General features: G+C 54.6%; 1 protein-coding gene across 8 annotated transcripts in view; it reads left to right on the plus strand.

Moving 5' to 3' along the window:
* Window positions 1-15,470, plus strand: part of RNF144A (ring finger protein 144A) — an 82,396-nt gene that overhangs the window by 44,382 nt on the left and 22,544 nt on the right. For 4 of the 8 annotated variants that reach the window (XM_066385865.1, XM_066385861.1, XM_066385862.1 and 1 more), the window contains exon 2: window positions 11,650-11,795. In XM_066385865.1, coding sequence (XP_066241962.1) covers window positions 11,661-11,795 — 135 coding nt within the window. In that variant the 5' untranslated portion in view covers window positions 11,650-11,660. Of the gene's footprint in view, window positions 1-880; window positions 1,056-3,489; window positions 3,565-3,943; window positions 3,965-4,056; window positions 4,078-11,649; window positions 11,796-15,470 lie in introns of those variants that run through there. The other 4 variants (XM_066385858.1, XM_066385860.1, XM_066385863.1 and 1 more) reach the window with 4 other exon arrangements.

Below are 15,470 nucleotides of genomic sequence, written 5' to 3' on the forward strand. Positions count from 1 at the left end.
ACAGTGGGGTGGATCCTAATTTTACTGGTCTCCGCCCCCCCTTCACTGAAGGCCTGGGTTTGGGACTCTGGCCTGCAGGCCTGTTGTGCGGGGGAGAGTTGTGCAGCGAAGTGGATGGACAGTTTGAATTGCGCCACACCTCTTTGTCCATCTGTCAAACTCGGGGGGACAACTTCTCCCTGAGCCAGGAGAAGGACGTTATATAATGTCGAATTTCACCCCCCCCCCACCTCCTCAGACTGCACATGTTTTTCTGTGTTTTGAACTCGTTTTTCCCTTTCAAAAGAATTTTTTGAGTGGGCCGGGCTGCGTGGGAACAGCCCCATCGGTTTCTCCGGCGGACGCACTGCTCTGTCTTGGAAACAGGACGGAGGGACTGGGTTCCGCGGCCAGCCCTTCCTCTGTCCTGCCCCTGCCCCACCCTCCCCTTGCCTGGCCTCTGGCTTATGAACCATTTTACTGGAGAGATCAGCTGCTAGCTGCAGATGTTTCTGACCACCCTGTCTGGCAAGGCAGCTTGGTAGTATCCAATGCTGGGCGGAGCTACTGTACACACTGCCGAGGCCAAGGTTGGGGGCCGCAGTCCCAACATTGTTCTGGCCCAAACTGCTGGAGGAGAACATCTTACAGGTGTTTGCAGGCTAGCAAAGGAAAAGGTCAGACAGAAGGGAGTTGATGAGATCAGTTCTCCAAGTCACGTCACCTGGAAGAAGTGCCCAACCCCTACCGGGGGACATGGAGTGATCATCATCACAGTGACATCTCACCCCAGAGTCCCAGGGTCAGCACTAGTTGTAGGTGGAAGAGGGTGACTGTGGAGCCAGATGACCCTGGTTGAAGACTTTGCCGACATGTAACATTGGACAATGGCTGTCCCCAGGGCCGTGCTGTCTTTGCATTGAGCTGTGACACTGCAAAGCGGTCCCACGACTGTGCTATGTCACAACTGAGCTGTTTGCGTGGAATAAAGTCTCCTTCTTCATCACACTCCAAATCGGGGATGCCTCTTGGGGTCGAGTGGGTGCCAATGGTCATCGGTTGACACTACAAATAAAGTAGGTGACTTGCTTACACTCCCTCTGCATCTCTTGTGTCTGTTGGCACCAGAAGACTACTATGTTGTCATCAAACCTGCGGTGCAAATGCTACATAGGCGTCAAGAGCATGAGGCACAATGGCATGACTTTGGTCCTAAGAATCTTACAGACCTAATGTAAAGACTGTTTCTGACCCTGAGATGAGGTGGAGGGGCCTCAGACAGGGCCATGAGATTCCCAAGAAGGTCCTTATGCCCAGCGCTGCAGGGGTCTCAGGAGAGGCTGTTGAGCTGGGTTGTGAGGGAGGGACATGGTTCCCCTGGCCGAGAGGGACAGGAGTTGCATGTTTGTGCTGTTGGACTAGCAGGAGCAAAAGGGCCAAGGCCGTGCAGGGGGCAGCCCAGAACTCTTCAGGAAACCACCTGAGACCAGTGGGGCTAACTAGAAGGTTCTTCCTTCTTTTTTTGTATTTTTCTGAAGTGAGAAGCAGGGAGGCAGAGACAGACTCCTGCATGCTCCCAACCAGGGTCCACCTGGCATGCCCACCAGGGGTGATGCTCTGCCCATCTGGGGTGTTGCTCCATTGTGGCCAGAGCCATTCTAGCACCTGAGGCAGAGGCCATGGAGCCATCCTCAGTGCCCAGACCAACTTTGCTGCAATGGAGCCCTGGCTGCAGGAGGGGAAGAAAGAGATAGAGAGAAAGGAGAGGGGGAAGGATGGAGAAGCAGATGAGCTCTTCTCTGTGCCCTGGCCGGGAATTGAACCCAGGACTTCCACATGCTGGGCTGACACTCTACCGCTGAGCTAACTGGCCAGGGTGAAGTTTCTTTCTTGATACTGAGTGGGTCAGAGTCCTGCTGGAGGCCAGGTGAGCTAAGGAGCAGGATGTGGAATGTCTATGCAGAAGGCTCAGACACTTGAAGTGGAAATGAAGTGTTAGGCAGAAAAAATCCCCCCAATTTAATGATATTTAGAGAGGGGGAAGGATGGGAATGGTGAGCAGGGTTTTCGGCACCCACATGAGGGTCAGCGTTAACTCGGAGGCTGCAGGGAGCCCAGCCCTGTGGCTGGTGTAGCAATCACCTCTGGGATTTGGAGTTAAAGTGGCCAAGTCCGGTCTGCAGCCGAGACTGGACAGCCCACACAGTCTGAAACGTTTACTGTCTGACCTTCCAGGACAGGGTTGCTGACATCTGGTCGACCAATGTCCTGGGCTTCAGGATGCCGGGCAAGGAAGGATGTAGGGATGTATTGATAGTTTGGGCGGGAACTCTGGACTTGGTGCTTTCTGTTCTGTGCATGAATTCCCAAGAGCGGGGCGAGTTCACCAGAGGATTTAAACATTTTTAGGTCCTGGATAAATATTGCCTACTGCCTCTCAGAAGTATTCTGTCCACTACAACCACCCGCCACAGGCGTGTCTCAGTCTCCCCACTGAGGGTGTTCCGCTATCTCACAGGCAGAGTCTGAGCCCCTGTTGTTTTCCATGTGAGTGAATCAGGGTGTGTGGCGTCTAGGAGACGTGCCACGGGCAGGGAGCTGGCTCAGGGCAGGTGTGGGGCAGAGGCCAGAGTCCTGACCCTCAGGAAGAACGCACGGGCACGTTTCCACGGTGCTCGCGCCAGGGCACAGGTGACTGGACACGAGTCTTTGGACAGCATCCACGCACATGTGTTGGGCCAGCATGAGCATTTTTATTTCACGGCAGAGAAAGCCACACCCCACTGCTCGTCAGTATTGAGCCATCTGCTCAGTAAACACACTCTCCACAACCTGCATGTCACGCCAGGAGCATGGCAGCAGGCAGTTGCTATTACACGGGCGTGAAATCCTCCATGTGGCCAGGAAGCTGCTGGCGAGGGCAGGGCGTGATTTCTCCAGCCGGGTTCCCCTCGCCTTGGCCCTGGTTGTGAGCTTGGAGCGTCACGTGGGTTGTGCGGACCCATGGCCATGCCACATCCTCTCTGCACCAGGGCCCACTGGTTGGACCTCATGAGTTCTGACATGTACGGCGCCGCCATTCAATACTAATGTCCTCCAGTGACTGAAGCCTTTTGCTTTCTTTGGATACAAGAGTGAGCAAAGCACGTGACAACGGCCGTCCTAGAGCAGTGTGCATTCTGGAAAGGGAGACAGTGCGTAACCTTGACGAGAAAGTTAAGGGACAGAAATGGTTAGTGCTGAGCAGGAAAGGAAAGCGTGGAAGGGTGTGGTGAAGTCTTGGTGGGAGCAGGTGAGACGTTCCCGTGTAGCCTGCGTCACTAGGAGGTCCCTGGGGGCCACGGAGCTGGGGAGGCCTGATGAAACCATGTCAGAGCCAGCATGCAGCCGTCTGGGGGACCGGGGACATAGCACTCAGCTGCCCCCCCCCCCATCCTCTCTGCACAGACGGTGAGCAGACCAGGAGAGGAAAGGGGACTTGGGCACAGCAGGGCGAAGGTGTCTGTGGTCTGCAGCCCTGGAGAACTTGCACCTGCTTTACTCTGGATGACAGGACGCTCCCAAAGGCCTTTTGGTGTGTCCAAGGTCAGTGATAACCTCTGAACAAGGAGAACATAGGTGGGGTGTAGCAGGTTCTTGTTATTTTCGGTGCTGTGATTCTATACTAACGGTTCTTAAGGGACCTAAGAGTTTTGCATCCTTACGAGACCAAGGTCCCCTGAGACCCATTATTATTCCAGCAGCTTCGTCCTTCCCTGGAACAGACTTCCGCGGCGGCTCCCCACCTGTTCCCCATGACCGAGGGCTGTGCGCACAGGGACACCGTGTCCTAAGAGTGAACACCCAGGTTGTGACGGTGTGCCGGAAATAATCAGGCCTCCGACACCTGCGTGAGCACGGACATTCCCAGCAGGGCTGCCTCCCCCCTTGGAAGACAGCCGTGCCCAGTTTGTCGTTGGCGGCGACTTCTCCGGACTAATCGGAGGTCCGCGTCTGTGTTTCCCTTTTGGGCAGGTTGCATCAGGGCAGCTGGTGACACACAAGCCCCTCGAGGGTGGGCGTTGCACAAAGCCGTGTGCTCAGTAAACAAATGACCAGGTCTGTCGCTGGAACCCAGACCCTGTGTCTGGGGCTTTCTGTTGGTCTTTGTGAGCACACGTTAGGTTAAAGCTCCGTGTCTGCACCTGTGGGGGACTGCTGCCATCATGTCGGAGCTAATTTTGAATAAGTTTTGCGGTGTGCTTGTCTATGGACCTGAGCTCCCCGTGTTGTGTGGCTGACGGATGGAGGGAGCGATGGCTGAGGTCCTGGGACAGAGGGAGATGTGCAGGGGCTCCCAGCAGTGCCGTGGTCACGTCCCTCTGTCGTGACTGATTTTGGTTGCTCTCGCTGCACCGAGTGAGCTCATCTCACGAGGGTCTCCCCAGCCAGGGTCAGAAAAGACAGGTTAAAGTGGTGTTGGTGTCCTCTGAGTCCCTGTCGGAATGTGACTTCCGGAACGGTGGGTGAAGGGCTTGGACAGAAGTCTCTTTGACCTGGGTGAGATGAGGTTACGGTAGGTGGACCTTTCCTGGCCTTCTAATCTTGGTCTGACCCCTTAACCTGCAGTCTTCCGTTCTTCTAAAGACGTACTGACAACCCAGTACGTCTCTAGTCTTCCTCCTAGAGAAGTTGGGAGATTTTCCCAGTTACTGAACACAGTCTCTGGTGTGGGCTGTAGGGAATGCAGAGGGGTGGTCCGGGTGCTGATGACTCCAGTTCTTATCGGGCAGGGGAGTGTTGGGGTGATTTCAGCATCGTAGCCAACTGAGTGGCCTGTCATGGCCACAATGGGGCCAGACCCCCCTGAATAATCAGAGGTTTCTGTGGGATGGAGAGGCCCTTAGCTGCATGATATCGCATCTCTCGTGTACTTGGGTTACAAGCATCAGTGGCGTTTTTTCTCAGAGGGGGCCTCTTCTGTGTCCCAAAGGTGGACCAGCCGGGCTGACAACTGTGCTTCTGCCGTGGCCGGGTCAAGGGACGGGAGGGGGGTTACTGTGAGTGAGGGAGCTTTTCTGAGCTTGGGGAGCAGGGGTTTCGAGGGATCCCAGAGGTCAGCTTTAACAGCCAGAACTGCAGGTGAGACCGTTGGTCCAGGAAGGCACAGGAACTGATCATGAAGGATTGCATGGTCACTTAGCAACAGCCCTGCAATGACAGCCAGGTTTCTGGAACCCTCACGGAAGCCTTTTTCCACCCTGTGCATACTCCTTGTCCCTTAGTCTCCTTCGGTGACTCAAGGGGTTACCAAGCCCCAAACCCAGGAGTGTCCAGGCTGTTGTCCTGGTAACAGGGCTTCTGCTGGGTGCGTGAGAGGAACAGCTCACGTCTGTCCTGCCCGTATCCGAGCTGGCCAAGGCGCACTCCCAAGCCACCCCTGCCATCCACCAGAAGTGACAGGAAGGAGCAGGAACAATGTGGAAGGTAGCAGAGATCAGCCTCTGCACCCCACCGATGGCCTTTGTTTGGCGGAGTGTGTCACATCAGTGCAGAGCGGGGACCGGGGTGCCCCTGCTACCCAGGCTTTCTCATAGACGTCATGCATGCCGTGCTCATGTCACACTGTCCTCGTCAGAAACAAACAGAGGTCACGGCTGACTCCGTCACTGGCGAGGTTGGGCAGTCGTACGTTGTCAGGTAGAAGGAAGTGGCGTTGCGTGAGGGTGGGGAGGCTCTGTGATCTCTTAGCAAATTCCTGGACAGACAGGAGTAAGGATGTTGTCTTTAAAAGGAGGAAATATCTCAACACTGCTTCAAGCCTTAGAATATGATGATTTTACGTTTGATTGTCAAAGCACCGCACACTGGCTGGTGGCCGGGTGTCCTCCTTCTGTGGGCTCATTGGAGCTGACATAATGGGTCCTTTGTGTCCACCTCTGCTTCTCATTCCCAGTCGGGAGTCAGAGAGCCTGGCTGGCTGCCCGGGGCGTCCAGGGGAGGCGGTCATGCAGAAGCCCTGGAGACGCCTAAGGCTGTGTGTGGACTATCGGACCAGAGCTGCTCCGACTGTCACCTGAGAAGCAGAGCCCTGAGCTCTGGGCTCTGAAAGCCAATGGCCTCCCAGCCAAGCCCCGGGACAGACGGCAGAGACATGACTTCCGGGAGCAGGGACGGGGGAGGAGGCACCTCGAGGCCGTAGCCCTGGCTTACTACAGCAATCTCTCTCTGAGGCCGTTCTCAGCAGGATTCCGGCGTGTCCTCATGGGGTGCCCTCCTCAGTGACACATGCTGGGACCCTAGGGCTCTGTTGCAGGAGTCTCAGCTGGGTGGCCTCTCCCCAGGACACGCCGGTTTTCGGCACAAGACACGCGGCCTCGGAGCTTTGACGGGATGGGCAGTGGAGCGGACCTGCTCTGGGAGGGAGTGGCTCCCACTGAGTCAGCATCCCCTCAGCACACTCTAAGTATCTGTGTCGGTGACTGATACCATATTCCACAGTGAGGATGCCCCAGTGATAGAGCCCTTTCTGCCTCACCTGGGCAGGTGATCCGGAAAGTTCTGAAGCACACACAGCCCCCATTTAGCTTGTCTGCGGCTTCTTTTACAGGGAATCTGTAAAAGCTAATTCTGTGCAGAACGGCAGCTCAGAGAGCCTGGTGTCCCCTTCCTCTGTGGGTGCCATCTGCTCCCCCTGACCCTGCAGACACAGTGTGGGAACCTGGAATTGGGGAGTGATGGCAGCTCCTTCCTCCCTCCCTCCCTCTCTCCCTCCTCTCCCTCTCTCCCTCCCCTCCCTCCCTCCCTCCCCTCCCTCCCTCCCTCCCCTCCCTCTCTCCCTCCCCTCCCTCTCTCCCTCCCCTCCCTCCCTCCCTCCCCTCCCTCTCTCCCTCCCCTCCCTCTCTCCCTCCCCTCCCTCCCTCCCTCCCTCCCTCCCTTCCTCCCTTCCTCCCTTCCTCCCTTCCTTCCTTCCTTCCTTCCCTCCCTCCTTCCCTCCTTCCTTCCTTCCTTCCCTCCTTCATTCCTCCCTCCCTCTATCTCTCCTTCCCTCCATCTCTCCCTCCCTCCCTCCCTCCCTTCCAGAACCGTAATGATGTGAGGCTGTGCTTGGACCATAGCCATGGTCCAGCCTGGCCACTGCGCACACCCCTCGTAGAATTTCTCCGTGTTTGTCAGCATATGAAAATGCGTAAGGAGCTTGAGGGTGGAAAATGAGCACACAAACCTGGTCAGCGTCACAGTATGTCGCAGATATTTATTGTCACACTTAATAATACCATTTGGGGAAAACACATGTAAAATATTATTCATTCCAATTGAACCTGCGTTTCAATAGGTTTATAGGAAATCAATAATTTAAACACATGAACTCTTAATGTTGGGGCAATTTAGATTTAATTCACTGCAGATGTATCTTTAGATGTGGGCTGGGAGGCGGATGGGGAAGGCACTGTTCCCCCAGAGCAGAGTCGTGGTCTCACAGCAGGACTGAGGGGACAAGGTACAGAGTGCCCGCATGCCCCCTGTCCCCACACTGGCACCGGCACTGCCGCCTGCCCCACTGACGGCCCCAACCGGAGCCTTGCGCCTGCTCCAGTCGACAAACCTGCATTGACACGTCATTCTCGCCCGAAGTCCACCGTTTCTGTCTCGGCTCAGGCCGCCCTAACAGAATACCATAGACTCGGGGGGGGGGGGAGGTGTCTTACCTACAGAATTTCATTTTCTCACCATTCTGGAGGCGGGGAGGTCAGGATCGGAGGACACTGTGGTCAGGTTTCTCTGAGCACTCCCTTTCTGCCTTACAGATGATCACTGCCCATGCTGCTGAGCCCTCACATGGGAGGGGGGAGAGAGACAGAGGGAGAAAGAGAGAGAGAGGGAGAGAGGGGTGGCTCTCCACTGTGGTAAGGCTTTGGTCCTATTAGATTAGAGCCTACCCTGGTCACCTCATCTAACCTTAATGACCTCCTGGCAACATCAAGGGTTTGGGCTGCAATGTATGAATTTTGGGGGGGATGCAGTTCAGTCCACAGTATTTACATTAGGGCCCCTCTGGGTGCAGCATATTCTGTGGACATGGACGACTGTACAGTGATGGGAAGCCACTGTCACAGCATCACACCGAGTAGCTTCACTACCCAGAAACACCCTCTGTGCTCTGCCTGCCCCCCCACCCCGCCACAGGAAACACTGATCCCACGGTTTCCACGGTTTCCCTTTTCCCAGAATGTCATAGAGTTGTAATCACACCGTCTGTAGTCTTTCACGATGCGTTTCTTGCGAGTACCAATATGCACATAAGGTCTCTCCGTGTCTGCTCATGGCGTGAGAGCTCATCTCTCCACACTGAATGGTGTTCATTCTCTGGAGGGACAGTACCCGTTCGCCTGCTGGAGGACCCCTGGCCACATGGCCCATGCAGTTGTGTTTGGAGGGCAGTGCACAGCCTTCGGGGGCTTGGCATGGGGTGGAGCTGGGGGGGTGCTGTCAGGGTGGGAGGAATGATGGAGACCGTGGCCGCCACACGTGGCGTGGGTGCGAGCCCCCGTCAGGCTGTGTTCTGGGGAGCACACACTGAGAACCACCCCCAGACCCCTGCCCCAGAGACTTGGACACGGGGGGCAGTGGAGAGTTTCTGGTGATTTAGGGGCACTTCTCAGGGCAACAGAGACTGCTGCTGGGCATGGAGGGCAGATTTGGACAAGGGATGAGGAAGGGGATGGGGGTGGGCTGGGGAGGAAACAGGGCTGATAGCCCTGATTGGGTGGCTCAGTGGATAAAGCAACGACCTGGTGAGCCAGAGGTCACAGATTCGACACCCACTCAGGGCACGTGTGAGAATCAATCAATGAATGCACAACTAAGTGAAATAACTAATTGAAATAAGTTGATGCTTCTGTCTCCCTTATTCTCCCTCTCTTTCTCTCGCCTTCTTAAATTAATGAAGAAATTTTAAAAAAAGAAAAGAAACATGACTTTCAGAGAATGGGGGCTTGTTGGAGGACTCATGGGAGGACAGGGGGGACAGTGACCAGATGACAGCTGCTTTCCCGTCCTTTACTTTCTTCGAAGTGGTGAAGGTAGAGGAGAGAGACCCATAGAAGTCCATGGCCCTGCAGCCCAGGGACAGGACGGTTCTGGTCCAGTAGTCCCCTTTGCCCTCTGTTAGTCTGTGGGCTTCTCCCTCCGTGGCCTGCACGCGTACCCGTCTCCCGTGGCAACACACGGCTCCTCACGCTACCCCGGCGGCCGCGGAGTCAGTACCTCGCCTCGTCAACACTTCGAGCTGCTTAGATTGAATAGCACTTGTCATCAACCAGATGGTTCTCAAAATAGTTTGTTGTTTCATATGACTTGACATTCACATTAGGGAAACAAAGACTGGGTGTTATTTTTTTCTTTTCACTTTAATTGTGCATTGTGATTCTCTTAGCAAATTCCTGTTTTGACTTTGCAGCTGTTCGGTGTTTACAAAGTCCTGTTCAGCCCATCCTGTGTGTAGGAAGGTCCAGGATGGCCTTCGACAATAGACAGTTTTTTAGGGGATATAAAGTAGGTCCTATGGTTGTTAGGGTCTGAGTCATGATTTTGAGTGCCCCTTGGAGAGTACCTGCTTTAGAGGGGGCAGACCATGAATGTGGTGCCGGGAAGTTGGAGCCGGACCTATCTCACAAGATACTCACGGCCGGGAGGTGAGGGGCCATGCCACCAAGTGCCCGGGGCAGCGGAAAGCCACACTGTCTTGAGGTTAAGTGGAAATCCCAGTTCAGGAAGAAAGGGAGCAAGAGGTCAGGGCTGCAGTCCGTGCGGAGGGCCACGTCTTGGGAAAAGCTGTAAACAGTAAAAGGAGCCAAGTGCAGAAGCCAGGAAGAGTGAAAATGGTCCAGGAAAGAAAGCCCGGACAGAACCAGGGAGTGGTCCAGAGGGACAGGCTGGGGCTATCTGGGCGGGACTCATGGTGGAGCTGGGCCTCAGTGGCTCCACGCGGACGGTCGAGCCCCAGGCTTCTGCCCTTCTGAGGCCGTGTCCGGTCTTGGACCCCACTGCTCAGCGGAAGATAAAACAGGAGGCTTCTGGAGGTTTTGTCTGCTTCTTGCCAAGACAACAAGCCTCCGCTGGAACCCCCTCAGAGACTGAGATTGCCACAGTGTTGCTCTGCTCAACATCACTGCCCCTCCCGGCACTCTGTGCCAACTCGCGTCCACCCAGGTCCTTAACCCCGGCACAGAGTGACGACTGGCGCTTTCTAAGCAGGTCCAAGGACTTTTAAGTGTCTCCTCACTCCCCCCCACGAGGGCATGTGGGCGGTGACAGGGTGCAAGGTTTGACCGAAGGGAGAACAGCGGACGTTCACAGAGGTTCCGTCACTTTTCCAAATCCACATACCAAGTAGCCAAAAAAGAGTTCCAACCCAGGTCTGCTTGAGTCCAGAGTGTGAGCTGTTTACTTAGAGCTGCTGTTCCCGGGGCCCTGAAGAATCTGACCCCAGCCCTGGGCAGGTAGCTCAGCTGGTTAGAGCATCATCCTGGTGCACCAAGGCTGCAGGCTTGTTCCCAGGTCGGGGCATGTATAAGCATCGAACGACAAGTGCACTGATGGGTGGAGCTACAGGTCGATGTGTCTCTTTCTCTTTGAAGTCAATAAGAAACACTTAAAAAAAAGAATAAGAGTCTGACCCCAAGCCTTTCAGCAGGTTGAGGGCCACCCCCAGCTCTGTTTTGGGAGAACGGGGTACTGGTCTGATAGTGCACACACCCGCAGCAGCACAACTGTGGTGGCTTAAAACGAAGGGCCTGCAGGTCTGGAGGAAGAATCTCTATCTAAGGACAAGGGCGTGTCCCTGCGGTCAGCAGACTGTTAAGGAGAGGGCTCCATGGCTCCAATGGGGGCAGAGGACAGGAGGCGCCCACCTTCCCCGTGTCCCCCCCAGCAGCTCGCAGGGGAGATCAGAGCAATGAATGCGGCCATGGAGGGTGCAGATAGTTGGGGTCGGGGAGGCGGGGACTGTCCTGTGGGGATGAGGAGGTGACCCCGCTTCTGTGGAAGAGCACCAGTATCTGGGTTAGGCCCGGCCCACAGGCGGGAACAGACCTGCCCCAGGCCCCAGCCCTGGAAGCTACCTTTTAGAAAACCTGTCAGGAGCATAAGGAGGGAGGCTGTGATGTTTGGGCTCTTTCTGGAGAGTCAGGGACCACGGGGCCATGCGGATCAAAGCCAGTGTGGGAAGACGCAGCCCATTCCGAGGCCACAGGGGCCTAAAAGGAAGAAGTTCACCAAGTGGCTTAACTGGAGACCAGTGCAACCCCATTGATGACCCTTTTAACAAAAGCAACAAAAGCTTCCCTTCTGTGACTGCTAAGTTCTGCCTCCTGGGCTGGGCGCTTGGTAGGTGGGAGGTCCCTATCTCAATGACCCTCAGGATGATAGAGGGTAGGGTGGGGACAGCTGGGCCTTTTGCCATTTCAAGGTTAGACTTCACCGTCACCATCAACATGGGGAAGGAGTCACCCAGAGACTCCAGGGGCTTCTGGCCACCAAGTCTTGTAGGACCCCCCGTGAGTTTCCTGAGACCCTGAGCCCATCCACGGTCACTTGGCCACTGCCCGGGCTCACCCCTCGCCAGGGGACGTGGATTCCTCCCTCGGTTGTGGTGGAGGGTGACTGACGGCCTGTCTTCTCTCGTTTCAGACTGCTCTGCCATGACCACGGCGTGGTACCGGCCCACGTGGGACCTGGCCCTGGACCCGCTGGTGTCCTGCAAACTCTGCCTCGGGGAGTACCCAGTGGAGCAGATGACAACCCTCTCCCAGTGCCGCTGCGTCTTCTGTACCCTGGTGGGTGTTTCTGGAGCCTTTCGGAACGAGACTTCGCTCTCGTTTTTAGACACTGGGCAGACCTGGCCTCCTTTCCACTGGTGGCAGCTCTCTCTTCTGAGGCTGTCCCCGTGCTCCTGGGAGGAATTCTCTATGTAAGTCACCGCCTCCAAGTAGCAATCAGATCCCAGGTTAAATAGCGTCTCGGGAGCTAGCAGTGCTGTCTAGGGAAGCCAGTCACGGGGAGGTAGGCCTCGCCACACCTCATTCTGGCAGTTCCATGCCTGAACTGACCACAGGGCTAACCTAGAGAGTGTGCCCAGCAGGGGCGGGGGAACATCGCATGACCCAGTTGGCTGTTGTCGCTTGAAGGCTAAACCAGGGTGTACATGCTTCAACATCCCATTTAATTTCCGTCCTGGTCAGTTGGCTTATTGGTAGAGCACCGGCCCAGTATGTGGAAGTTCTGGGTTCAATTCCTGGCCAGGGCACACAGGAGAAGCGCCCATCTGCTTCTCCACCCTTCCCCCTCTCCTTTCTCTCTATCTCTCTCTTCCCCTTCTGCAGTCAAGGCTCCATTGGAGCAAAGTTGGCCCGGGCACTGAGGATGGCTCCATGGCCTCTGCCTCAGGTGCTAGAATGGCTCCAGTTACAACAGAGCAATGCCCCAGATGGGCAGAGCATTGCCCCATAGTGGGCTTGCTGGGTGGATCCTGGTTGGGTGCATGCAGGAGTCTGTCTGTCTGCCTCCCCACTTCTCACTTCAGAAAAAATAAAATAAATTTCCTTCAGACGGAATGTTATTTGGAGCCACATGATACTTCCAGGGACTTCTGTCTCCCTCAGGCTGAACACAGACCCAAGGTTTCTCTCTTCAGACAGGGAAAGTGAGCGTGTAGGTTTATTTTCAATCTGTCTTATTTAATTATCATTGATGTTTCTTCCTATTCAAGGAAGACAAAATAAGAATTGCCAAAAAGGAAAACACTTTCTTTAAACTTTAGATAGCCAAAAGCGTGTCTTCTGAATTAACCGCTAGACATGGACCACGTGGCTGGCCCAGGCGTGCAAGTGGATTGTGACCTGTCATCAGACAGGGTTTCCTGCCCTTTTGCACAAGGCTGTCCTTCATTCTTCTGGTCTCATTTGTCACGTGGTCTCCTAGGGACGTCTGCACACTCGGTGTTACCATCTCTGTTCCCAGGACAGAGGCTTTGCCCACAAAGGTGTCTCCATCCTCTGTTTATGCAGGATGCAGTGTTCAAGGGGCCGAGTTCTGGACCCCCAGGACCCTCAGTTTCGAGAGAGCCAATCAGTGACATTGCCTGGGTTGAATCTCAGTGCTGCAGTTGAGAGCCAAGCAGTGTTTCTCATTGGAGCGCCCCAGGAAAGGGACTTCAGCCCGGAGGACAGGGAAAGCCCTGGCATTTTTCTGAGCTGAAGAAGGCTGGGCGGAGAGAGCCCTGGGGACCCCTGGAGAGACAGTCTGCCAGCCATTAACACATGAATGGGCTGCTTTTCCCTTCTAGAGGGGGAGGGAGGATGGCAGAGCAGCTCCAGGGATTAAATAACTAACTTGATGCAACCTCCCTCCTTCCCACCAACTGAGGAGGGTCCCCTCTGTCCTGGTGCCTTGGGGCCAGTTTGCCGCCTGTCAGTCAGTCACCTGGTCACCTGGGGTCCTGGAAGGATGGCCTCGTGGCCTGGGTTTCTTTGATGCTGTCCTTTCACCCTGGCCTTTCTGCTCAGGCTCTCCTTTTCTCTTGTTGTTTTGAATTTCTATTTCTAGAGAATAGTAGCAAAAATAAATAAGCGACTGCCTTTCAGTTCAAAGGCTTAACTTAAATCAGGGCACTATTTCCCCGGAGGGTCGCTGGGACTGCCAACAGCAGGACAGTGGCGATTTTTTTTTTCCTGACCATTTATGAAAAGTTAGTGTGGTGGGCGGTTCCGCTCCTTCTGCAGCTCAGGGCAGAGTGAGGGGAAGGGGGCACCTGTGTGCTAAAGCAGTGGGCCCCAACCTTGTTTGGGCCACGGACCGGTTTAATGTCAGAAAATATTTTCACAAACTGGCCTTTAGGGTGGGATGGATAAATGCACAAAATAAAATTATGTGACCGGCGTAAAAACTGTGGTATTTTTAAATGTAATTGTCAAACTTATGAGACAAGCGTCAAGAGTGAGGCTTAGACGGATGTAACAGAGAGAATCTGGTCATTTTTTAAAAAGAAAACATTATTCAGACTTAAATATAAATAAAACGGAAATAATGTAAGTTATTCATTCTTTCTCTGCGGACTGGTACCAAATGGCCCACGGACTGGTACCGGTCCGCAGCCCGGGGGGTTGGGGACCACTATGCTAAAGGACAGGGTGGATGACATTGGCCAGATACCCAACTGAGTGTCCCTGTAGTTCTCCCAAGCCCCTTCCGGTTCTTGAGATAGAAAACCAACCAACCAGCCAACCTCTAGGGTTCTCCATCAGGTGGAGGGATGACACCTTACAAGGTTCCCGGGACTTATTTGGTGGACTGACAGTTTGACAAGAGCCTGGTTCTTTACAACATTTGATCACTGATAGCTCTCATCGATAGGCTAGTGAGGACACACGTGAGTGTCCACTTTGTACTGTGTATGTGTTCTTACAGAAGTGTCTCTGTCAGCTCGTTTTCTGGTGCTCATGTCTAGACATTCTTTTGCTGTAAGATTGGGAAATGGAGCTTGTGAGCGACGAGCCACTGTGTACCTGGGAGAGACCGGGCTCGTCCACGCGGCCTGATCGGACTCGGACTCTTCGTGGTTCGTATTGTACACGGGCTGGTGTTCCCAGCACGCGGTCATTTCGTGAGCTGCGTGGGCGCCTTTGGACGGCATGGAGCGCTCCCTCCTGGGTTGCTTCCAGCCAGACTCACCTCTCCTTGTATGCCAGTTCTTCCTGGGGACGCTCACAATGGTGGACGTCCTCTGGGATGATGTGTCACACCAGCTTTAATTGCCATGTTTTGCTTCCCAGGGAGAACAAACCCTCTGTCACTGTGTTCTGTTCTGCATAATATTTTTGTGAGCACTTTTAGTGTTTTATTGGTTTACGCCTCCTGGTGTTCTCCAGAGACCCGGCTTAGACAAAAATTACAGACCATGACATAATGGTCTTGTTGCCAATTGAGGTTTGTTTGCTTTTGGTGACTATAAAGAAACAGATCTCAGAGGCAAACAACAGGTAACATCTGTCACTATTCACTTAGCTGGTGGCAGGTCATGGGAATTGGCCTAGGGGCTTTTATATTCTTTCTTTCTGATGCTCACCGAAGTCCATCCGAACAGACATCCTGATTTCTGTCATCAAGGAGCTGTGTCCAGACCTATCAGAGGATTGTCTGTGGCTTCCGCCTAGAAGGATTAAGATTCTTGGGTCTGTCCAGCTCCCAAGACTAGGGGCTCTTTCTGATCCTCCACGTTGCATGAGGTCATACGCAAGACATCCAGCGACCACTGAGCCTAGGGCTCAGTGCTCTCTCCCCAAGCAGGTGAGCTGCTGCCCCCAGTGAGGGCACAGGCCTGATGCGGGGCTCCATGGGACTCCCTCCTTCTGCTCTTCAGCCTCGAGACCTGTGTGTTGGTTTTGATTTTGTTTATCGGAAACCTCTGCCCCCGTGTGCCCCGGACAGAGCTCCAAGGCTGGGCTCCATCCTCC

Source organism: Saccopteryx leptura, chromosome 5 (assembly GCF_036850995.1).
Source record: "Saccopteryx leptura isolate mSacLep1 chromosome 5, mSacLep1_pri_phased_curated, whole genome shotgun sequence".
Lineage (NCBI taxonomy): Eukaryota > Metazoa > Chordata > Mammalia > Chiroptera > Emballonuridae > Saccopteryx > Saccopteryx leptura.